At 39.6% G+C, this 26,694-nt stretch overlaps 1 protein-coding gene across 2 annotated transcripts in view; it reads left to right on the top strand.

Moving 5' to 3' along the window:
- The window catches only part of LOC136883437 (fatty acid synthase), an 844,467-nt gene that overhangs the window by 195,498 nt on the left and 622,275 nt on the right, over nt 1-26,694 (top strand). For both annotated transcript variants that reach the window (XM_068229660.1, XM_068229661.1), the window contains 3 exons: nt 7,292-7,465; nt 12,609-12,809; nt 14,455-14,693. In XM_068229660.1, the coding sequence (XP_068085761.1) occupies nt 7,292-7,465; nt 12,609-12,809; nt 14,455-14,693 (614 nt within the window). The remainder of the gene's footprint in view (nt 1-7,291; nt 7,466-12,608; nt 12,810-14,454; nt 14,694-26,694) is intronic.

Below are 26,694 nucleotides of genomic sequence, written 5' to 3' on the forward strand. Positions count from 1 at the left end.
GAGATTGCACTTGGGCAGTGGTGTGTTCGAGTCCCACTGACGGCAACAGTGAAGATGGTTTCCCTTCTTTGCAATAGGCAGGCAGATATACTAAGGCCGTACCTTAATTAAGGCCACAGCTGCTTCCTTCTGAGACCCATTCCATCGTTGCCATCAATCGGTGCTATATAAAACTCATAGCCAAAAAAATGAGACATCGTTATGAAGCCCATAACATGATTATAATTGTTCATAAAGGTGGAAAACAAGTATATTCATGTTCTGTGTTCTTATTCAAAATATGCCAAACATCTGCATGTTTCAGGCTCCATTTGTCTTAATTGCATTCATAATGACTTTTGTAAATTCCTGCCGTAGAGTTGTATAATCGAACATTTTATTTAAACTTCATGGGACATTTTTTATTATTATTAATATTATAAGGAGCATTAAGCATATCTGCTAAATGGGAAGTGAAAAACTGTGACGTTATTTTTCAGAACAATGAAAGTTTCAAACGTGTGGTTTACTGTCCTCATAGTCTGTTCCTTTATATGAGCTCATAATTTCTGTAGAATTGTGTGATAATGATCAAATACTCAAGTGGAAGTGTCATGTGGTATTGTCTGGATGAATTTTATAAAGAAGTCTTAGTTTTGGTTTAAGCATCCATTTCTAACAAAGGTATTTTCACTGAAAATTTTGTATTTTGGAAACAATTTCTCATCAGAACACAGGAAATATTTTATGATCTCTCTCCTCTCTTATTTGCAATTTGTATGCACATCTTCCTCAACAGAAATGTGTACTGGTATGTATTCAGTGTGCAAGTAACTAAATTAGTATTTGTGAATTTTGTGATGTTGGTAACTCATTTGATGTGATGGTAACAATTGTGCAAACTTTCCTTACCGTAGTTCTCCCCCTGTGAGTGGGGGCACTAGAATAATACCCACAGCATCCCCTGCCTGATGTAAGAGGCAACTATAAAGGGTGCCATGGGAGCTCCGAGCTTGGGTAGGCATCCGTAGAGCTCTTAGGTGAATCCTGGCATTGCTTCCACTTGTGCCAGGCTCCTCACTTTCATCTACCAAAATCCCATCTACCTCGGTCACCACCTGTTCTTTTCTGACCCCGACTGTATTACGTATGGAAGCCTAGAGAGTCTTATTTTCACGCCCTCATGGCCCTGGTCTTTCTTAGGCCAATACCTCCATTTTTTCGTAGTGTCGACCCCCTTCGATTTCTTCTCTCCGATTACTAATATATAGAGGATTGTTGCCTAGTTGTACTTCCTCTTGAAATAATAATCACCACCACCACCACCACTCTTATCGTAGTCGGTGCGATAAAACTGATTAAGACATAAATGATCGGAAATTGCATTCTTTATAACTTATGTTATGTAGTTCTTTTCAATAGGACCAATCATCCAGGGTGAATAAAATTATTTATAGCCTACATTGTAGTGGCATATTCCCCGACATAAAATACCAATTTTCAATGAATTCTGTTCAGCCATTTTCTTGTGACAGAAATTATGAAAATTTAACACCCGGATAGTACGAGTCCCTGTGATTAGTACACCTAGGTAAGGAACACCATAGGTTTGTGTTGCCTGTAAATGGCGCCGCAATGTGAGAAACGCCATGGGTGTGTGTTACATGTGCGCATTACATTACCTGCGAGTAGTACCATCCGCGAGTCTACGCTACTTTTGATTAGTATCGCAACATGACAAATACCGTGGTTGTACTTTCCCAGCGATAAATACCATTATGAGGGGCTGATGACCTGGTTTTTGGACCCCTTTAGATTACAAGCATCATCGATTCAGGATTGTGCTTTAGAAGCAGTCTCTTGGTCAGTAATACTACTGCTTAACGCTAGTTGCTGGGAATGTGGGGCATTACAGGTCGGATCCACTGATTGTTCTAAATTCATATCCATCCATTCATTCTTCGTCATTGTGTTTTGAACCCTGGTCAGTAGATGATTTTGGACTTTGAAATTGTTATTATATTTATCTCATTTCATACCATTAGGGGCCGATGACATAGATGTTAGGTCCCTTTAAACAACAAGCATCATCATCTTAGGCAAGGAGATTTGTGGTGAAGGCGAGATGTTTGGTGGCCTTGACATATACTAGGAACTGTCCCATCATTCGCCTTACTCCAGGCGAAAGGAAAACCATTCTCAGGACAGCCAGTGGTAGGGAAACAGCCTCTTTCTGTGTCTCAAATGCAGAGGTGTAAAGCCATGGCCACCCTTCCTCTATTCGGTTGGCCGGTCAGAGTGCAGTGCTGTCAGACCACGGATTAGCCTACTCTGCAACCACTGACACAGATTTCTGCCTTTGATATACAGTAGGTACAAATGGCACCGTATTTGAAGTGAATTTCCACCGCCTTTGACTGGCATCTTGATTAGGTCACAGCAAAGCCCCTTGCACACGGTAATGTTGCGGAAGGTAGCAGCATGTTGTTCATAATACTGTACATAAATTAGCGACCAATTCCTTGAACGTAGATCTTAATGGGTTGAGCTATTTTGTGACGTGGCATGCGATTGTTTTGTGCTGGATCAGCTGCCATATTATTGTACGTAGATCCTGATGCTACATATTTCTTTCAATTTATTGGAACTCCTCCCCTGCGGATGGACTGAAAGGAAGCATTATTTGCACTTCCTGCATGTTGTAAGAGGGGAACATTCACAGAATCTGTAATCGCTTTCTTGTCTTTTAAGCCCATAAACATATTCATGATTCTATCCTTTTCCATGTAACAGAGAAATTTAGATATATCTTACTGTCACATGAAATAGAACATTTTTAAGTACTGTAAATACAAGGAATGCATACAATTTTGTAGCTTGACATGGTTTATTATCTAAATGCAGATGACTGATTGAATGATATGCTGTGTTTTGATGCAATATGTAGGAACAGAGTATGTGCTATCATGTCTTGGTTTCTTCAAATACTACTCTGCCAGAGACTTGCCATCCTCTAGCAGATACAAAAGTACAAATCTCAATAATCCTCAGTGTGTGGCCCTACATGCCTCATTTGACAGACTGAAAGATGTATCATATAGTAAGTTTCTTGAGATAATACAAATGGTGTTGCCATAAGCTTTTGACGTGTGTTAGACTCCAAAAAGAGAGAAAAGTATTTATTATGTTGTAACTTGACAGTTAAAGTCTTTCTTTCATAAATGAATGATTTTGTGTTGTATTGTATTGTTTTCTGGCTGATGAATATTAATTCATGATTAACACTACTGAATGTAACTTAATGAAATTATGATATACTATGATCACAAAAAATTTGTGGCAATTTCTACACAATTTTTATACCTGTAAAACTGTGGATAGTAGCTAGAATATAGCTCCATAAATCAAAAGATCATGTTTAATTTCAATTTACCTTTGAATCCTACAAACTCCCTCCTTAGCATATGAGTTTCCTTTAATCATTTTGGTTCCTGTGTATAGCTTTCTTTCTTACATTGTATTTATATTTCATTTTCTGCATAATACTATTGACTATTGAGGTTGGCTCGGTGTGTGTTAAAGGGGACCGAGGTACGAGGTGATGTTAGTGTCTATTTCTGTCGTAGTTCATAATCAGAGATAATTATTGCCAATCCCACTCACTTTCTGGTCACTTCCTCCCTCCCTCCCTCCCTCCCTTTGCAAATTAGCTTCTTTTTTCCTCAGCAGAAAAAAGCAGCACAGGTCAGTCCAGTTAATCCCTTCCTTCATGGCTTTGTGAATTAGTAAAAATAAAATTATAATAAGCAGCACAGGCTGGTAAGCTTCTTTTCTCCAGCAAGAAAAAAAAAGAAAAATAGAAATAATAATAATAATAAAGCACAGGCCAACCTTTAGATGTATCATTGTTCAGAATGAAGTATTCCAAAAAAAAAAAAAGGTAAGAGAAAGAAAGGAAAGAAGAAGAAAGATATGAAAGAAAAGAAATGAATATATTTAAGAGTGGGGGAGGGAGGGAGGGTGAGAACCTGGGTACCCGACGCGACCCGCGCTAAACGATTTAAATCGCCCGCCCGGTAATTTTAGTTTTCCCTACGACCACTACGAGCGCTAACATGCAATTCCTGGTAGTCTTTGCGGCAGCCGCTGTGTACAGAAGTTAAAAATAACGTTGAGTGTCGACTCTTACTTATTCTCTTTGCACTTAAGCAACTGCAGCTGTCGAGCTCAGTGGACCATATTCTACACTCTACATCTACAGCATCGTAAAGTTAATTTTACATCAAGTTATAATTTAAGATAATGACTACACAAATTAATACACGAAAAGGATTTTGACAGCTACTATAATAGGAGGCTAAATTATGTTCTAACTCCTTAAATCTATCTATCATCTGTAACACTTCTAAATAAATTCATTTCGGCTTGGTATGTCTGTAATTTACAGCTGGAAAGGAATTCCACTAACTGAAAATCTGCGGAGTGTTAAATGTCAGTTATAACAAATATTTTGGGTCAACTGTACATCGCCACTACACCGAGCGAGGAGAAGTCAGCGTTCTTGTACGCACAGCTCTGGTTTCTCACTCGCACACTTCCCCTCGCCGGCTGTCTTCCTAGCTGGCCCGGTCTCTATTAGCATACTCCCGTAACTGAGAAGTATATGCACTGTCTTTTAAAAACCAATGAGAGATTACAATTTAAATACCTCGACAGGGTTCAATGGAAAAAATCAGACGTGGAACTAAGCCTTCATCACATGTTGCGGAAAACACAGGTTACTGGAGTGTACATATACAGATAAATAGCACATAATTCCCAGCATATTAAAACAAACACCCATGAACTATTTGAAGGTAATATTCTACTTACCAACTCCATTTGTCGGTTACTGGACTTTCGAAAGCTTGCGTGAAGATTTGGCGGCAAATTAGGGAATGTGAGGCATTTCTCCTGGACGTAATTTCCATCTCACACGGGAGATACTCACTTTTTCACCATTCACTATAAAATTATCTGATTTTACTATCAAGTCATTAGAGAAATGAACATGAAAAATTCCGCTATCACTCACTATCCTTCCGTAGAATACCGGTAGCTCTGGCCCACTTTTCAGGTTGATTTTTATCCTTCGGTGGTGAAAAGAATTTCTTATCATCAACTACTCTACTATAGCCCGTCTTACAGCCGGGCACAAAACAGTACGGCATGCTGAGTTATTAAATTAATCAAGCCGCATAAGGTACATGCTTGAAGTACACAACACACAATGAATTGAATTTAGAAACTGAAAGCAAAGAAAATTCAACTTATTCACTGAAATATCTCTCACATATCATCTTCCAAACCTTTCTATGCCCGGCTTGCCGGAACTACTGGAGCACGTGTGGGATATAATCACTTGCAGTGACGGGACCACAAACTACCATGCTATAATGGCTGAGTCCTCACACTTGGTGTTATATTCTTCATGCTAAAATGTTAAAAGAAAAGGCGACGAATGAAATGTGAAATTATTGGGAGTTGTGCAACATTGCAACAATACCATACACCACCCCTGTGTGAGTGCACTAACTGTGTCATTTTAGATTAAATGAGATCTATAAACATACTGTGTTTCTGGACATGATATAGGCTTTAGGGCTTACGCCGTTTCAAGAAAATAAAGTGAAATTCTTTACGTTTCGCAGAGAACTATAAGTATGGGCCATGAAAGCATCAATGGCAACAATACTGCGTTTTTGCACTTATCATTTCTGTATTTTTTAATGGACGTATCGTTTCTTTATAGTCCAGTTAGATGTATAGGTATATACACTGAAGAAAATGGAAATTGGAACCCCCAGAAGGAGTGGTGCTACATTGCTGCAATTGAACATGCAGGACGAGTGTTCGGTTGTGATTCGATGATTACACTTTCAGGTCCCTCTGACTCCAAGTTTGGACAACAATCAATACAGGATGTGCCCACCACGAGCTGCAATACATTGATGAATTCGTTGAGGCATGGAGTCAATAAGGCCCTGGATCGCTTCCTGAGGAATTGTGGCCCATGCTTGCTGCACTGCATGGGCCAGTTGTTCCAGAGTTGTGGGTGGCTGAGGACGGTTGGCCAGTTGTCGACCCATCATGTCCCACACTTGCTCAATAGGACTGAAGTCCGGGGATCTGGCGGTCCATTCTAAGGTTGTGATGTCGTGGAGAGCTTCTCTGGAGATGCGTGCAGTGTGAACCCGGGCATTGTCCTGCTGAAACATCCCATTAGCAATGTTCGCCATCATAGGGACAACCACTGGATTCAGTACCGTATCAACGTACTATCGAGCAGTCATGGTGCCCTCAACAAGCAGTAATTGTGATTTCACGTTAAAGCCAATAGCTTCCCAGACCATAATGGTTGGTGTTGGTCCTGTGTGCCTCTCGACAATAAGATCTGGGCGGCCACTCTCCCCGGTACGTCGGCGCACACGATTCCGGCGATCACTGCGGGCAAGACAGAAGCGCAATTCATCACTAAAGACGACCCTATGCCATTCATCGACACACGTCGATCTTTCTCGACACCAGGCCAGCCTTATACGTCACTGTTGTGGGGTCAGTGGAACACCTTCTGCAGGGACACGGGCTCGTAAGCCAGCTGCACGCAGGCAATTACCAACTGTTTGTTGTGTGACATGGAGTGCCACAGCTGCTCGAATTTGCGCTGCTGTTGCATGGGGTTCGATCTGGGCCATTCGAATGATGCGGCGATCCTCTCTCACAGTTGTCTGTCGCGCTGGGCCTGTGCCAGGTCTATGAGTGTGGGTACCTTCATTTGACCACTGCTGCCATACACGTTTTACCGTAGATGCCTGTCGGCCAACACGTGCGGCGACAGTCCTTAGCGATAATCCAGCTTCACACAGCCCAATTATCCGAGCCCTCTCAAACGGCGACAGTTGTTGATAGCATGCTCTTCCCCGTCGTCGAGGCATGTGTGATGGGGAACACTTCACTGCACGGACTGCAATTCAACTACGCCACACCAGAGTCCGTATACTGGAGTTGATTTCTCCACGACCAATCACGTGGGGAGACCTGTAGCAACAATCCAATGGTTTTGAAACTTTGATTGTTTACATACCTACATGGCATCATTCCATATCTTGAAAATCAACAAAAACGACGAATGCCTTCATGGTGTTGCAATTTCCATTTTCTTAAGTGTATGTTCTAGATGTCTTTGACAAGATGTGTGTTTTTCTAGTTCCACTTTCTCATAAAACAATAATCACACCACCCTCACTGTAAATCAGTTCTAATTTTGTTGCAGGCTACAACCCGGCTGACTTCCAAGGCAAGAATATTGGAGTGTACATTTCCTCATGTCAAGGTGAAAGTGAACGATTCATGTGCCACGAAACCGTTGAGGGAAACCCCTACACGGTAACAGGAAACGAGCGTATTGGTTTGGCCAACAGGATCTCGCAGTTTCTTCGTGTCAATGGTATGTCACTAGTTGTATGGAAACGAGAACGCATTATTATTTTTATACGTAATACATAAGTATGAACCCGCGGCTTCGCCCGCGTTTATTAATTCAACTGGTTAAATGTTTTTAAACCATGTAAATATTATTAACACACATTGTTTTTACATAAATTGCATGAAATAGGCCTATATTAAAACCTATTTTCATTTTAATATTATTTTTTCTGGATTGGTGGGTGGTACAAATAATATTAAAACCATATAAAAGACCACATTAGGTAAAACATCCTCATTTGTCCTTGTAGAGCTTCCAGATAAAATATATTAAGTTTCCTCCCATTTATTTATTTATTTGTTTGTTTGTTTACAGAAACAGGAAAGCAAGTACATTATATTTTGAAGTCCAAAGTTGTTATCCATTCTAGAGGCTCTGTATTGGCATCTAGAAAATCAAACCAATCTCCAGGGTAGGCTCCTCTGCTACACTCATTTACAATGTGTTCGATGGTTTGAAAAGGGGCACCATAGTCACACTGGAGGGATTGTATCTTTCCCCATTTATACAGGGACGCAGGACAGACTCCATGACCACATCGGATCCTATTGAGGATGGTCCAAGTTCTTCTTGGGAGAACAAACCTCACATTAGGTAGGAAGAAAGGCCAGAGATGTTCACCTGTTTTTGAGATCCATTCTTCCTTCTATTGGGCATAGGGGTTGAAATTGTCTTCCGTGAGCTTCTGAGCGAACTTCACTGGCAGATGTCTAGATTTCAACCTGTTCCTATGAAGGTCAGGAATATTGGAGTGGATGGGCAAGTCAGAGTTTTCATTTATCTTGGAGTATTCTCTGAACAGTGCTTGTGCTCTATGGAATGAAGGAGGCATGATGTTGCTCAAGACAGGAAGCCAGTGGGTAGGAGTTGATTTTATTACACCTGAAATAATCCTCATTGTGTTGTTGAGCTGAGTGTCCACAAGTTTCACATGGCAGCAGTTGATCCACACAGGAGCACAATATTCTGCCACAAAGAAAACTAAACCAAGGGCAGAACATCTCAAGGCAGTTGCAGAAGCACCCCAGGTTGTACCACACAACTTCTGCAGAATGTTGTTACGACTCCTAATCTTTGCTGCTGTATTTACTAGATGTTGCCTGAAGGAGAGTGTCCGGTCAAATGTTATGCCTAACTACTTTGGGTAGTTATTGTGTCTGAGGACCTTGCCATTAAAAGACACTTGGAGAGTACAGCTTGCCATTTTGTTATTTAGATGAAAGCAGGACACCTCAGTTTTGCTGGTGTTTGGTTGGAGTCTCCATTTCCGAAAATAGTCATTAAGAATGGAAAGGTCATCAGTTAAATAATGTTCTCCATTTCTTTCAGGTTACTACGACTTGTAGCTAAAGCTGTATCATCAGCATAGCAAAATTTTCTGGATTTCGTTGGTGGCAAATCTGATACATATAGATTGAACAGGAGAGGAGCCAAGACTGATCCTTGAGGGAGACATTATTCAATCTTCTCAGCTCGCTAGTCCTATTCCCTAGAACAACCTGAAAGAGTCTATTATTAAGCATGTTTCCAATTAATTGTAACCGTGGTTTTGCATGGTAATACGTGAAGAAGTTTATACAGCAGCCCTTCTCTCCAGTGCAGCGAAAGATCCAAAAAGGCAGCAGAGGTTTTCAACTGTTGCTGAAAGCCTGCTTCAGTGCATGTTGAGAGTGCAAGGACTTGGTCACAACAGCTACAATTCTGCCTAAAACCAGCTTGGTCAATAGAAATATGTTGATTAATTACAATGCTAATTCTGTTGTATAGTAGTCTTTTAATGAGTTTATAGCAACAGCTGAGGAGAGCGATTGGTCTGTAGCTTTGTGGTATATCTTTTGGTTTGCCAGGTTTCAATATGATAAGGATTTTAGTCTTCTTAAACTCCTTAGAAAGAATACCTGTCTGAAGTATGTGGGTAAAGAAGCACGTCAACCACCTTCTTGCATTCCATCCCATATTTAAGATAAATTCAGGATGTATTCCATCAAAACCTGGTGCCTTACCTACTTTCATGACCTTTAATGCTGTATCGACCTCATCAATCGTGAAGGCTTCAGAGTACTCGCAAAAAGTTGGACAGATAGGCCAACGTTTAAGCATCCTTAGATTCTTTTTCACCGTTTTGTATGTCTTTTATCTTTAGTAACCCTTGAAGTTAAAGCAATATGGGAGGCTATTTTGTTTGGTGAGATGGTTGACTTCTCTCTAACTCCTGTTGAGCTTCCTCCAAGTTTTCTCAGTAGGCTCCAGGCTTCTTTACTGGAATGAGAGAAATCCAAGTTACTGACTGTTTCTGCCTACGATTTTCTCTCCAGACTCCGTAATAGCTCATCACCAGTCGTATGGACACCTGTTTCAAGAAAATCTTTGTATACGGCATCGCTCTGTTCACTCCATCCAGGAACGTATTCTTTTCTGTAGCCTCTTGGGAAGTGCTTTTTGGCTACAGAATTCACAAGCCCTGCAAATCTCTGTTTATTATTGCTGATTGCAGGAATCCATCTGATGCATTTGTCCAGCTCTTCAGAGAATTTCGTCCAGGTTGCATTTTGTTTTTTAAGTTCCAGCGTGGGCGTGGGAAAGATGTAATGAAGGGAACAGAGATGCCCATCTCAAAGAAGATTGGTCTGTGTTGACTGTTAGGGAAGTCCGCCATAACTTCTCTCATCATGGGCAGAGAGTTGCCTACAGAGTCTGTGACAAAACGGAGCTCTGGGTTGGACTCTCGCTTCCAAGCAGCAGATCTAAATGTGCCTTTGTCTTTTGCATCAAATATAAGTTGTACATTTTGGTCTCCTGACCATTCTACTAAAGCTATGCAGCAATCATTGTTTCATGAATATTTCCAAGTTTCATGATGGTTGTTGAAGTCGCCAGCATAGATAGTTGGATAAGATAGACTTTGAGGGATGTTACACCATTCAACACATTGTAAAAATATATTAAATTATAAGAATACCAGATTCGACTCCCTTGGAATCATCATCAGTTCTTGGTGAAAATCGAAAACAAGGGGAATCTGATAAAAATCATCATAACAAAACACCATGTGCCTACAGGTGATTGCATGGAAACACATCAATGGTTTGCTAGACATTACCTTGAAATGCAACATACACTTGGCAATCAGAACTTGGAACTTAAAAGTTCCCAGTTCTGGCTCTGTGTATGTATATGCAAGAGCCCCTGCGCTAGACTGAGTTAGGAAGGGTATCCAGTTTGGAGGATGAAACCACCCGCATTAGCCAAATACTCTAATAGCCCTAGCACAACTCTCCCCAAGTTGGTGCCATAGAGCTCATGTATTACCACTAACTCCTTTGTTAGACTAAAGTTATGAAGGACAGTTGGTTAGAAGGATGAGCGTTAGCCCAGATCCTTAAAGTTAGTCTAATATAACCAATGTACAGCGGCTATCTTGCCTAGCAGCCCATGCCTCAATTTCCAAAAGTTACTTGATAAAACTAATGGGCCATAAGTTACAAGTTGTGACCCCGTGAGGCAGCCCTCTATTTAAGGTCTATACGAATACAGTATAGCAGTCATTTGCATAGTAGCCCTTGCCTCAGTTCTTAAATGTCAGGCTGATCAAACTAATAGGTCATAAGTTACAAGTTGTGAGCCCCTGAGGCAACTCTGTAGAGTTAGGCCTATAAGAACAATGTATCACCATTAGCTCTTGGTCCATCTCCTTAAAGTTAGTCTCAGATAACCAATGTATAGCAACCATCTTGCCTTGGGGTCCCTAGCACTAGGAAGTTGTACGCGGTCGCCATCTTGCGCAATCGCCCCCAGGCCGTCTCCTTAACTCCCATATCTCCCCTGAGCCAACTTTCTCCATAAGAGCCTATGTATAGCCGCTATCTTGTGCACGTGCCCCTGTGCCAGCTCCCTTGAGTTAGTCCCATAAGAGCCTGTGTATAGCTGCCATCTTGAGCAATCGCTCCTACGCCGTCTCCTTAAGTCCTATGTCTCCCCTGAGCTAGCATTCTCCATAAGAGCCTATGTATAGCCGCCATCTTGCGCAGTAGCCTCTGGACCAGCTTTCTCCATAAGACCCTGTGTATAGTCGTCATCTTGCGCAATCGCCCCTAGGCCGTCTCCTTAAGTCCTATGTCACCCAAGGGCCAGCTTTCTCCGTAAGAGCCTATGTATAGCCACCATCTTGCACAGTAGCCCCTGGCCCAGATCCCAGGAATTAGTCCTATAAGAGCCCATGTATAGCCGGCTCCAGCCTTTTTCCCTACTACTACTACTAGTTAATGAATCGAGTGTAGGAATGTGATATGTGTATGTATACCAAGACAAGCTGTAGCTTTGATAAAATTTGAGTGTTACTTAAGTTTCACAATTAAGTATTTATTATTTTCCACCTAGTCGATACAATGATTGCTTAAGGCAATTTAATGGTTAAAAGTGGTACATGTTTCGTATTTTATCAACATCTTCAGCCACATAACACTGTTTAGATGAAAAATATATAAAATTGACAAAGTAATGCTTAAGAGGAAGTGTCCTTAAAATTAACATAAGATTGACAACATTAAAACAAACAAAAGCTCAAGAGAAAATATATAAATTATTACTACAATTGAAAGCTGTTGTCAAGGAAACACTTGTACAATATTCCATAGAGAGTATGTCCTAAATGAATATTCTTTTCTTAATAATTCATTGTAGTAATAATTTATATATTTTCTCTTGAGTTTTTGTTTGTTTTAATGTTGTCAATCTTATGTTAATTTTAAGGACACTTCCTCTTAAGCATTACTTTGTCAATTTTATATATTTTTCATCTAAACAGTGTTATGTGGCTGAAGATGTTGATAAAATACGAAACATGTACCACTTTTAACCATTAAATTGCCTTAAGCAATCATTGTATCGACTAGGTGGAAAATGATAAATACTTAATTGTGAATCTATTGAAGTGCGATACGGACCATGAAACTGATTTTATGTAATGTTACTTAAGTGTCGAAAAGAGAGACATTTGAACTATGAACTGAATCTATCATCATTCAGTTTAACTAAAACTAAGTGTTCACGTGTTTACTTGCTCCTGGAAAGGTACCGCCAGTGATATTACTTTTTATCCTTCTAGGACCCAGCATGTTGGTTGACACTGCATGCTCATCATCTGCATATGCCTTGACCCAGGCTTACGAGGACATTCGTAATGGCATCTGTGAGTGGGCCATTGTGGGTGGAGGAAACCTAATTCTTTCAGACTTAACCACCATGAGTTTCTATCGCCTGGGAGTCCTTAACCAGGAAGCTAAGTCCAAAGTGTTTGACGATAAAGGTATGTATCAATCGCTTCTTTCTTAACAAAAAAAATACTGATTCAGAGACTTGATTCAGTTAGCAGAAATTCAAAAAATCATGATGCATTTGGGTAGCCGTTACAATTATTTCAATAAAAAATCACTACACTAACGTTACCTAATCAAACCAAGCCAACAGAAAAAGTAAATTGGTGCTTCGCACATGCTCATGTTTACATTTGAGAAAACCGAATGTGGCGCAATTTTAGCTAATATCGATAGTTGCATTAAGGTCCGATATTGAAGACAGTCTTAGTCATACCATATTGATTCTGTTCGCAGATCGATTGTAAATGATTGTGTATAGACTTTGAGTGTCAGTTTATTGTATTTATGTTGAGTGATAGATGCGAAATTCCTCCCTGTCACTTTTCTAATTGGGACTACGTGTTCGAGAACACTTACCTTTATGGGTTATGAAAACATTTGTTCCCGTTGGATGAATGAAGCACTCCCCTTCCTTCGGATTTCTTCCACATTAGGGTAATTTCTATTTATTTGCCAACATTTTGCAAAACAGCTGTATCTGCATTCTTCAAAATTACAGAGATCGATAGCTGCAGTCGCTTAAGTGCGACCAGTATCCAGTATTCGGGAGGTAGTGGGTTCGAACCCCACTGTCGGCAGCCCTGAAAATGGTTTTCCGTGGTTTCCCATTTTCACACCAGGCAAATGCTGGACTGTACCTTAATTAAGGCCACGGCCGCTTCCTTCCCACTCTTAGTCCTTTCCTGTCCCATCATTGCCATAAGACCTATCTGTGTTGGTGCGACGTAAAGCAACTTGTAAAAAAGTATATATATATATATATCTTCAAAATTTCCAGATTCGCGGAACCCCAATGAACCTATAATAGATACACGACTTTGCCACATGCCAAGTAAAGCTAAAATGAATGAACCTCCAATTTTAATAGAGTAGAAATGAGTAATTTTATCGTGTTATAAGTTGATGCAAAATTTTTCCAAAATCTTGTAAATAAGGCCGCATTTTTCGACAAAAACATGCAATATCAAGTACGGTACTGTAATAAGATCTGAAGCAAATACGACAGGAATATGACAAACTGGCACTAACGGGATCTAATTTATCATTTTGGAAGTACTGAAAATTCTTCCCGAACCCCGGACAGAAGGTTAAAATGTATGACATGTTTTGAAAAAAGCAGGATGCTCAGTTCACTAATATGTGTTTACACTTCTTTATTCTTACTTTCCTTCCAGATGTTGCCTGTATTTCTAGGGCCTAATATCTTTCTTAGAATATTCCTCTCTATTTTTGTAATGACAATTCTTAAAAATATTGTTGTTTTATAATTATCGGTAATTTGATTGCATTTTTATGTTTGAGATATTAATAAAACAGTGCCTTATTTATTTTTACTCATCGCCTTTATCACCTTTCCCAAAATAACTCATTAGATATTAATCCTTTTGGTCATTTCAATGCCTTTATTTTACATTAGTCGTAAAAAATAATAATTATTCATTTCACTTCATGTAATTAGGGGCTGATATGCTTCGTGTTTGGTCCCTGAAAACACTAATCATAATCTTCACTTTATATGCCTTTGCTAATCTACGATGTTAATGTGTAAATTGAAATATGTTTTCTCCTTTTCAGCAAATGGCTATGTCCGCAGTGAAGCAGTATGCACTATTCTCCTCCAAAAGCAAAAAGATGCCAGGCGTGTATATGCAACACTCATTCACTGCAAGACCAACTTTGATGGTTTCAAAGCTCGTGGGGTTACTTTCCCATCAACTACTGCTCAACAAGAGCTCTTAGAAGGGTTCTATAAAGAATGCCACATTGATCCGTTAGCAGTGGATTATGTGGAAGCCCATGGAACAGGAACCGAGGTAATTAAGTAAATGTTTAACTGGTGGTTAAGAAGTCTCTAGCCTCTGGAGGAGGAAACTCAGGGTGTTACGTATCACAGGAGAATTCTTGATGAACAGTTACATACCATATTCCTTTCTTCTTCTTTGTCCTTTGGTCCATTTTACCCATTCAGTTAAAATGAAGTCAGTTCCATTTTTATTTATTGTCTATAGAACATTACAGTAGACAGACAACATCAAGCTATACGCTTATACAACAAAAGCTTATATATGCTAATTTATATTCAAATGAAAAAAGTACTTTCTGATTTACAGTTCATGTATAGAATACAAATACCTATTAATTAAGAGATATTTTAATGACTTTTGAAACATGTTACCATCCAATTTTTTATATCCTGATACAACCTTAGACCGCTTGTTTCCTGTGCAAACACCGTTGGTCTGGACAAGACAGTTGGTCTGGATTGGTTAGGGTAGGGCGTGGACAAGGCCATTGGTTCGGATTGGTTAGGGTAAGGGCTGGACAAGACAAGACCATTGGTCTGGACTGGTTAATGTCGGAGCTGGACAAGGCCAATGGTCTGGATTGGTTAGGGTATGGCCTGGACAAGACCATTGGGCTGGATTGGTTAGGGTAGGGCCTGAACAAGACAAGCGATACAGGGACAAGCAAGCAAACCTCCAGGTTAGAGCCGCGATGCGGACTTACGCCTCTAGTTTCTTATGCAAACGTCATTGGTCTGGATTGCTTAAGGTAGTGTCTGAACAAGACCATTGGTCTGGTTTGGTTAGGTTAAGGCCTGGACTAGACAATTGGTCTGGATTAGTTAGGGCAGAGCCTCGACAAGACCACTGGTCTGGATTGGTTGGGATAGGGGCTGGATAAGACCATCTGAACAAGTCCATTGGTCTAGATTAGTTAGGTTAGGGGCTGGACAAGATCATTGACCTGGATAGGTTAGGGTAGTACTTGGACAAGACCATTGGTCTGGATTGGTTAGGGTAGGGGATGGAAAAGACCATTGGCTTGCAGTAGTTTGTGTACTGTATGGCCTGAACAAGACAAATGATATAGGGACAAGCAAAGGTGGTCTAAGGGAATAAGACTCCAGGTTAGAGCCATGAAGTGGCCTTAGACCTCTAGCATCCTATGCAGAGAGTGGTCTGCATTGGTAGGTGAGGCCAGTGTCAAGACCACTGTGCATTGGTTAGGGTAAGATTGTGGCAAGAATATAGTGGTTCAATCATACTGAAGTGCATGATCATGTTATTGTTCTGAGAGGCATGCAGAGTAGATGTTCTTTTATCTTTGGATGTATTGGAACTCTGTTATTTGGAAGAATAGGTGGTCATTGAATGGATGGAGGAAATCATTTAAATACTGATACATTGATATTGCAATATATTGGAAAGCTATTTTTGAGAATATATGTAATATATCGTTATATTAAAGCAGTATCGATATATCGCAAATGATAAGCAATATTGTTAAAGTTACCGACAGAACAAATACATTTCTATTCATCGATGTATTTAGAAGGAACATCGTACTTTAATCAAATGGTGAGGTGAATTAAAACATATACAATGGAAAATAAGTCATTTAATTCTACATGGACCTGTTTTAGGTTACTGATACAGGAACAGGACTCAGAGATTTGAATGTTATATATGATTCAATTTAGGACAGAAATATAATGTTCTCTTCTACCTAACATGTTTAAACATAAGGAAACCGAATTTAGAATGTTGCAAGTTTTAACAAATTTCACACTTGATTTGATAAATATACTGTACTAGGAAATTATCCAGGATCTGGGCATGAGAATCTTCATTTAGGGGTGGACAGCTCTTATGGACCAGGTAGAGAGAGCCTTGTGCAGAGCAAAGTAATAGTTGGGCTTAAAACTCAATTTATTCATCACCATGAATCTATGGGCAATGTTTCCTATTATTCCTACTCCTCTTGATGAATAGAGTAATAGAGTATAGAATAATAAATAAGTTACAAGATTGTGAGCGGCTGCAGGATGACCTCGATAGTGTTGTGAGATGGACGGTGGGCAATGGTATGATGATAAACGGGGTTAAAAGTCGGGTTGTGAGTTTCACAAATAGGAAAAGTCCTCTCAGTTTTTATTACTGCATTGAGGGGGTGAAAGTTCCTTTTGGGGATCATTGTAAGTACCTAGGTGTTAATATAAGAAAAGACCTTCATTGGGGTAATCACATAAATATGAATGTTATTAAAGGGTACAGATCTCTGCACATGGTATGATGGTATTTAGGGGTTGTAGTAAGGATGTAAAGGAGAGGGCATATAAGTCTCTGGTAAGACCTCAACTAGAGTATGGTTCCAGTGTATGGGACCCCCACCAGGATTACTTGATTCAAGAACTGGAAAAAATCCAAAGAAAAGCAGCTCGATTTGTTCTGGGTGATTTCCGACAAAAGAGTAGCGTTACAAAAATGTTGCAAGTTTGGGCTGGGAAGACTTGGGAGAAAGGAGACAAGCTGCTCGATTAAGTGGTATGTTACATGTAATTAATTTCATAATAGAACCGTATTGAAGATAATATATTAAAATTACAAAATCCTTTTATTTACAACCACCTATTCAATACAGTACAGTACACTCATTGAATTATAAAATAATCATGTAGTGTCTTAAATAATGGGACATGTTTCGTTCGGCATAGCGAACATCATCAGCCGTTAATGTAGAAAGACTAGGTCAGGGCCCTGAGCTTAAATTAATCAAAATTGTGTCCTCATTAAAATAATAACAATGTCGTAATAAAAAGTAGTAATATAACAATAGACTTAGATTGTAACAATATGTACAGATTAACAGCGAGAATTTGTCGTGAAATACATTGAATGATAGTAATCTGTGAAGTGAAATGAAATGGCGTATGGCTTTTAGTGCCGGGAGTGTCCGAGGACAAGTTCAGCTCGCCAGGTGCAGGTCTGTTGATTTGACACCCGTAGGTGACCTGCGCATCTTGATGGGGATGAAATGATGGTGAAGACGAGACATACACCCAGCCCCTGTGCCAGCGAAATTAACCAATGATGGTTAAAATTCCCGACCCTGCCGGGAATCAAACCCAGGACCCCTGTGACCAAAGGCCAGCACGCTAACCATTTAGCCATGGAGCTGGACATCTGTGAAGTTATGAACAATCATGGGGTTGTTAAAGTAAAAATAGATATTGAGGACATTAAAATATACGTCAATGCGTGAAGCGTGGATTAATTATTGAGGATGGAGTTCCTTCAATTATGTAAAAACAAGAGTTGAAACAGAGATCATTGAATGGTACGAGTCCAAATTGAACCAGTCCAAAGGCGCATAACGACGAAACTAAGGTTGATATGATGTGATCTCCAGTAGTTACGAATTCTGTAGGAGAGATAATCCTGGCAGGATTGCTAGAATTCTCCCTATATTCAAGATCGTCGTTACTCTTTAATGAGTCCATTATTGGTTTTCTACATTAAATACAATTTTATTTTTACTGCTAGCGTGTGAATATGGACTAGTTTAACTTATATTTCCTTCTGGCATCGAGATTATCTGTACTTTTATACTTTTATACCATTCTGCCGACTCTGACTCACAAGGGAGTTCGCACAACATGCGATCGCAATTGCAGGTGATTTGTGGGTTGTATGAATATGTTTGAGGTGCTGATTACAACACACTATAACTTAAGTGCCATCACCAGTTACACTGTAAGTTACGAAGATTCGCTATTCCGCTCAAAGTAGACCCTATTGAACATGATATCATGGCTTTAGTAACTTTAGACACCGTAAACGTTTTCTCTAGCTATTTTAGTTATTTTACGTGTATGCCATGGTCGACACACACTGCACCGTGTCCAAGGTCACCCGAAACAGTTGCTGAAGCAACGTCTAGGGGAACCAGACAGACATTCCGCATAAGAGCAAGGAAGCTGGTATAATAGGAACTTCCATCTGTGTTGTATCTGCTTCGACCGTTCATGAAGTTCCTTCTGTTTGTGGTGTTTCCAATTTCATTAGCAAGTCACTGTCACCGTAATCGTGTGATAATGAATTCTGCCAATATAGTGAGTATAATTGTTAGCCATTACAAACACAAACGAAGATCCAGAGAAATTACGGTAAGTGAGAGAAATGCAGCTGTATTCATAAGCAATGTGATAGATGAAACAGTGGCAACCAATGGCAATAATATAGATCAAGAACACACAATAGACTATATTGAAGAATATGGATATGCAGAGGAAGACGTATCTGATTGTGAAAACATTATGGACGATACAGAACCTGACTCTGAGGAAGAGTCGTTAATAAAAAGTGATGGAAGCCAGTCGTCTGCGTATCTGCCAAGCCCACCGAAGACGAAGAGGTGGGGTGCTGTATCTTTTGAAAAGGCAAAGGAGATAATTTCATTCCAAGATTCTGGGAAAACCAAACGATTAAGCTTCAGTACAGTACAGAAACTATATCGTATGGTGCAAGACGTACATCATCTACGATATTTACGTCACGTAGTAGAAAAAGGGGAGCTAGGCCAGTGCTCAAAACTTCCCTGCTTGACGATCATGTAGCTGAAAAATTCAGGTTATTAGGCTGAAGATGCCCAAAACTAGGGCGAAACATGTTCCTAACTAGTGTTTATAATTCATGTAGGATTTAATCACTACAAAATATAATTGTATTGAATAGGTGGACACAGTCATTTTATTCTTGAAAGAATTTTACTTAAATAGGACTGACTCGATTCGCTGGATCTATCCATGGATGGGTTGCACGATTTAAACAGAATGTGTAACCACTAAAGCCTGGAATACAGATGGTGACATGAAGGAACAATGTGACGAGTTTTGCAAACAGGTAATGTCCTTAATAAATGCCATGGAACATATACAGATCAAAGTGGTATACGGAAAAAACTTCACTCCTTGCGAACTCTGCATTACAAGGAAGAGAAGTCGGTAAGAAGTTTGGTGCGGAGTGATCATGCAACAACTCATTCTTACACCATCCAACCCGTTACTTCGGCAAGTGGATACGTGTTTCCCATGGTGCTGGTTATTTACCAGGAACCTAATGGTCAGTTTGGAGTGCGAATAGTGCAACACATGCTGTAACCACAAAATCTGGTTCAAGTTGCTTCAATTTCCGGTCTAATCACGAAACAAATCATGATGCAATTCTTTCAAGATGTCTACTTCCCATATGCAGCACAGGAGTCTCTTCTTCTGGTTGATTCCCTCGGGACATATCGTGACAGAACGCATATCGATGCTATGCGACCTCAAAATATGGTGTATACAGTCAAGACCATCCCTCCTGGGTGCACACCTTACATTCAGCCGCTTGATGTGCTGTTCTTCCGAGAGAGTTCAAGGCGATGCTGCAGCGGATTGAAGATCACATTATCCTTAACGACTATCAGTTCACACTATCGTCGAGGGATTCCATTTCATTGCTGATGTGCATTCTACACAATCAGTTCTGTTCTCCAGTCTTCGCTGACTTTGTTTGGTACTCCTGGACTGTAGCTGGATATAATGACTTCAGACCAGAGAGGTTTCAATCACCACCCGAAGATATTTTTAATGTTCAAAAGCCGTGTGACTCGGAAGACTGCTTTTTGCAAGCATTCATGAAGTGTTCCTACTGTGATAAGCAACTCTGTTTTCGGCACTTTATACTCTGTGGACATGCTCATCCTTGTAATCTTTTGCCAAGAGCTACCAACAACCCATATTTTGAACTCGGTGCTTGAACATGCGCTTGATTGTAAAGTGCAGTGTAATTGTCGATGGCACATTTTGTGCACATATTTGTAATGTACATGTAAAACACTTAAATACAAACCAGAAAGTTTTTGCAATTGTGATCGCAAGTTGTGCTAACTTCCTTGTCAGTCTCTTCGTGGCAGAATTGATCTCCTTTGAGGTGGCAATACTCGTAAATCCCTGGGCTGATTTACTTGAAATTTCGATATATTTGCCTTTAAATGATGAGCTACAAAATGATGTATTCCATTATTTGATAGCTTATCCAGATCAAACTATCGTAAAAATATGTTCCATTCCTTTCCATGTAATCATGCGCTGTACACTTGATCGGGGCGACAAAGCAAGGCCAGTTCCTTGCATGGAGCTCATGACGTAGTTATTCACTCTCTGAACACAAGTTCCAGCTGAGACTTTGTTTATGTCGCAGTACCTCACGCTGAATTATGTTCCAGACTACTGGCGGTTCCTTGTACAATACACATTTCAGAACTACTTGTCCTACAAAGCCGATCACTTTCAGAATTCTCTCCAGCATATGTAATGTAGAGTCCCATCTTGTTTTTACATTTAGAATAGGTTTCAACAATGTCCCTTCAGAGCGATTCCTGAATTTCATTGCAATTTCCTGAGATCATCATTTGAACTTACATGACGTTTAAACCAAGACACTAAATCACTACATTTTGAAATTACCCTCTTAATACCTTCTGAATTTTGCAAGGAACTTCCGTACACCGATTCAATGTGTGTACAAAACATGGTAGGCCTAAACGTGATTTTTCCTAATGTATTAACTACAGCTTTTACCACATTTCCATCATTGTCTGTAATGACAGCAGCTAGTTTTCTTTCGGAATTTCAAAGTCATTCAGAACTTCAACCAAATTCAAGCCTACATATTGCGCCGTTCCCGTGTCCAGGCATGGACACAAGAGATCCTGACTAGCTCTAACTTCAATAAATCTGGTAACTAAGTTCTACGGGTGTGAGTTCCGTAACAGAAAAACGTCCAGGTCGATCAACGGTAGTCTCTAACTAACGCAGAAAGACGTCTCTTGCTCGTATCTAGTTAGGTACCATTCTCATTAACTCTTATGGAAATTGTCGTCGCTTGTTACTACTACAGTCTTACAACTAATTCTTATTCTAAGAACCCAGAGAAAGAGTGTTTAGGTTTCACTATTCCATATTTATTTAAATATTAAACCAAATATTCAAGGAATTATCTCAAATTTTTACTAATGAAGTAGCTCTTGTAATGGGTGACTCATTGTCAACCTAATAATTCATGTCCGTCAACAACTTTAGAGAAATCACATCTTCCGACTTCAACCTAAATGAATGCCTTCTCGGCTTAAATTGCTTCCTTTCCTAAACTCATTCATCTCCGAAATCATCAATTATTAGTATAAATTACATGTACCATCTGGGAAATTCTTGAAAACGCTATGTTTTCCTTCGTCTATAATTCACCTATAGAGCTGGGTGATGACCAAATAAATTAAATTGAACACAGATAATGGTATTTACAAGTGCCTTCTTGGCAAGAAAATAAACATTAAAATTAAGTACTTTAAGAATATAGGATGCATCCACAAAGAATAAAATTTAAAAAAAAATCCTATTAACTATTATTTACAGTCTATCTAGTGATATTCTCCTGAGAAAATAAAGAAACAAAATGGAATTTCTGAGTTAATGCTCAGTCAAGAAATGGAGTTCAAGTTGTCTGAGTCAATCATTCTCGGGATCCGCATTAGATTCGGTTAATTAACACCTAATACCTACTCTAAAAACTGTCACATTACTTAAATTTTCACTGACTGATTGTCTGCTGCAGTTTTAAGACTATCAATAAGGCTATTATAAAGCTCTTCTTGCATTGTTTTGACAAGTACACTCTTATATGTTTTACATTTTAAACATTCGTTTATGCCTACTTAGTTGTTTCTTAGACGCTCATATTTCCTTGTGTTACACATCATGAGCTAAGCTACGTCCATTGTAAGCCGTAATCACCCTACAAGTAACATTCTCGCAAGATTTAATTTATGAACTTAAGGTAATATGACCTTAGCTTATTGACATAGACTACGTGCGTACGAAGTAGCAAGAAACGTCACCACGCTTGTCATACAGAGTTATTATAACACATACTACCAATGGAAAATCTACTTAATCGTATGACACTATCTCCGACAAAAGAAAAATGATTCTCCTTTGAAAATCTAGGTCACCAGTGATCGGCCTATAGGTTGAAATTTATCCAGAAATGTAATTATATACCGTGAGAGTATTCAAGATCGTCCTAAGTAAATCTGTGATGGCTTAAGTCTTATCTAGAGTACATATATGCTCCTCTAGGTAACCTAATATGGATAAAAACATTGCACTACACGTCTCGAGATCATATCCTGAGCTAGGTAAAATGCGTAGGCTCCAGAATTATTGCGTGGAATTGGCGAGAAATCAGTGACCTTCTCAGCTACATCATTTGAAGTCACGAGATCTTACTTTGTACAACTATGACTATTACTCTCGAAGAAAACAATAACTACAACCATCATACATCATTAACAACTCTATATCATATCCATGACGCGTCAATTACTACTCATATTTCATATAAAGCCGCTCTATCACTTCATCATACGTAGATCATTACCTTGACTTGCACATCAACGTGCCGTGACATTCCTAAAATGCCTACTTTATTTACTACTGTCATAGTGCCAAATTTAACGTGAACTTGGAGTAGTCTACTACCATATTCCTTCATAAAACACATCCTATGTACGATCTCGAACTGATTGACATGACTTAAATTTAGGACACGCAGGTATTAAAGCCAACTTCACTCTTTACACTTCACTGATAATAATAATAACTCAAGCTATCTCTCCTCACATATCACTGGAAAACATTGCGATCGGAAAATCACTTGGTGACCACGCCTACAAATGGAATTGACGTTTCATACGGATGAGTACCTACTTCCAATCATCTCAGCTAGATGTTTATCTACGCACTGTCTTCGCACAAAACAAACATCAACATGCAATAAAAGAAATAATATACTCTTACTTACGAAAACGACTTGGATAATGGACTTAGCTTTGCTCAAGATGGTCTCGGCGTTTCCTCATCTCCGGTCATCTGAGACTAGGATCTCGTCATCTGGTTCCTCCACAAGTGGTCGGGTACATCGTAGCTTCTCAACATTGATCACTGGTCATCCGGGACAGCCAACATCGTCTCACCTCGTCAGGATCCAAGCAGCATCGCCTTGCTTCCTTACAGACCCATGGTGAAGACTCGTGCGTATGAAACAGAACAATGATAGAATATTTGACTCATTGCTGACATCTTCCAATTAATATAGCTCTTGCGTTGCTCAGATTGCATAGTTTTTACTGGGGTGCAGTTTATCCAATAAATAGTTCAAAACCGTCTAAGACAGATGTTATGTATATTCTGATTTGAAAATAAATTTCTTTCCGCTATCCTTTTATTAGTCTAAATGCATTCAACCACTGGTCCGTAGGTGTCTTTCAATGTTAAACGGTATCGGGAAAATTTCACCGAGGGCTTGCGTCACTGCGTGACGTAGTTCTACTGTGATATACTTTATCTCTTCTTTTTACGTATTTAATCTCCCGCGCGGCATTTAAATCTTGATCTCCGCTGATTAGCGTGTAGTCGCGATTTAATTTTCGTCTTCCAGTTCCTAGTAATTAGCTCCGCTGGATAATCCTTTTTAAATCGAGTCTTGCGTCTTCTTAACACATCGAAGTCAGATTATATAATAAATGATGAGCATTTTTTTTCTTGAATAATGGTTTCAAATAATGTCCATCTGTCATTTTTTTCTGCGCCTTCTATACGCGGCCATTACTGTAACCGACCGACAAAAAGACTTACAATTCGGCCCGTACTGATGTTAAATGCATTTTATTTGACATTTGACCGCAGAGACTCCATCTTTGTTACTACAGCTCTTATAAAGAACTGTGAAACGGCACAATATTCTGCTGTGGGTGACTTACTCAGCTCATGTACCTACTCCAATATTTACTGAACTTAATTCCCACTCCTTTGCAAAGTGCAGATTCAGCTCTAATTTTTTTCGTCTGAATGCCCCTCCACATTCCTGTTGTTAATGCAACATGATCTAAAGATGTTACTTCAGTCTTACAAGGGGAGTTCACGATGTCCGCATCACCGATTTTGTTCAAACTTTGTAGGTTTGTAGTACCACATCACAAAAGCACACTTGCAAAGTAGTAGCGCGCACCTCGCAAACATTTTTGAAAAAAGCGATTTTGAAATTGTCGAAAAAAGTTGAGAGAAGTTGAGCATGCCAGGTACCACCAAGCGAGACGCTGTGGTACGTTAGTCTAGTGGTTAAGGTTCTCCACTTCAGTAATGAAGATGGTGAGTTCAAGTCACGCTGCTATCAGCTAGGGACAATGATCAAAATCACGTTTTCTCATCTGTCTGTTTTGGCCTTAATATCATTAACTAGTATTTCAAAAGTCAGTATTATTCAGTATTATACATTCTTCCGGGACTGATGTTCCTGGAAAATTATCCAAGATTTTCAAAATTTCCTGTTTGATGGACCTGGTGTGACTGTTCAGGTTGACTAAAGTTTGACAGCAAATTGGACATAAAACAGAGGTCACATAGTGCGAGAGAGATGGGTAAACATGATGCCCACCTACGGCGAGGAATAGCGATATATACCTTGTGAGGAAGAAAAGGGCAAGTTTACTTCACGTTATACAGCAGTATGTACTCCCAGAGTCTACGATTTACACCGACAATTGGAGAGCCTACCGTGAAATGAGCAATTTGGGATATGTACATTGAACAGTTAACCACTCTCGTCATTTCGCTGACCCTCTCACGGGAGTACAAACAAACAATGTGGAAAATTATTGGAGTGTTCTGAAGGCATTTCTTAGAAAAACTGATGTTCTGAAAAGTGTTTTACTCCCAGTTGGTGAGTAGGCTACATGAGAGTCCTAGTGAGAAAAGTATGCCCTTTTACCCATCTGTGCCCGAAAAATACCTGATGAGTCGGAAAATCTCCATCGTACTGCACTGACGGGGGATAAAACGATCTGTCATGCAAGCGGTATTTGTCCGCATATCTGAGAAGAAATCCCTCATGGCTAATAATTTTGAATTTCAAATGGTAGTAAATTTAGTGACTGAAGAGAGGGGATGGGAGAAAGCCCACCTTTGTAACAAATGGGCCTTTTCATGGATTTAAATATTTATATTATTTAGTGAGAGCATATATTCAATTTGGAATAGGCTGAAATGGAGAGGTACCAGTTAAACAGGTTGTAACTTAGCCAAGGGCTGCAGTGTTTGAGACATGTGTTTGCCTTCTTGGTCCTTATGACCCATTTAAGAGGATGCTTGGGTCAGTAGACTGACTAAGGAGGATTCTAGATTTGGTCTTCTTTACTATTTTGTTTACCTGAGATCTAATATATGGAATATGAAGCTCGGTTCTCTTTTTTTTTTTTTTTACCGATTTTTCAGTAACTGGGCTCTTGTCATCATTTTTAATCTTTTGTTTTGAAAAGTTTGTAATTTGGAAGGTGGAGTTTCAGGAATATAGTCCCTGGTCTCACAGCCATACAGCAGTATAGGCCTGACATATGCTAAACAAATGTTTCTCAATATTTGAAGACACACATTTAGTGTATAGCAGAGTTCTTAAGGCTTTTACCTGGATGCTGTGGCTCACTGTAAGGCCTGTCCTATATTCTTGCTCCAGGACAAACCACGGTTCATTATTTAGCTGAGATAGTCAGTTTGTTTAGACCAAGACAGTGGGACATTGTTAACAGTAAAGTGACCAAATTTAGGCCTGTGCTTGGTAAAAGCAATTGCCTGCATTTCAGTAAGGTTTAGTTTCACTTTGTTTCGGACACACCATTCCCAGAATGACGAGATCCATTGTTGCAGAGCGGAGATGGCATGGGCATTTCTCCTCTTAGAGGTATTGATGGCAGTGTCATCTGCGTACTGTTGAACCTGCACTCCTTGACGAGTTGGAAGATCATTCACATAGGGTGGAGGAAAGAATTCCACACTGTGGGACACTAGCTTTGAGGGCCCAAGATAATTTGGAACTTATACTATTCGTAAAGTTTGTCAATTAAGTTTTCATGTCAGACAGTGTCAAAATCTTTCTC

This window comes from Anabrus simplex, chromosome 11 (genome assembly GCF_040414725.1).
Source record: "Anabrus simplex isolate iqAnaSimp1 chromosome 11, ASM4041472v1, whole genome shotgun sequence".
Classification (NCBI taxonomy): Eukaryota; Metazoa; Arthropoda; class Insecta; order Orthoptera; family Tettigoniidae; genus Anabrus; species Anabrus simplex.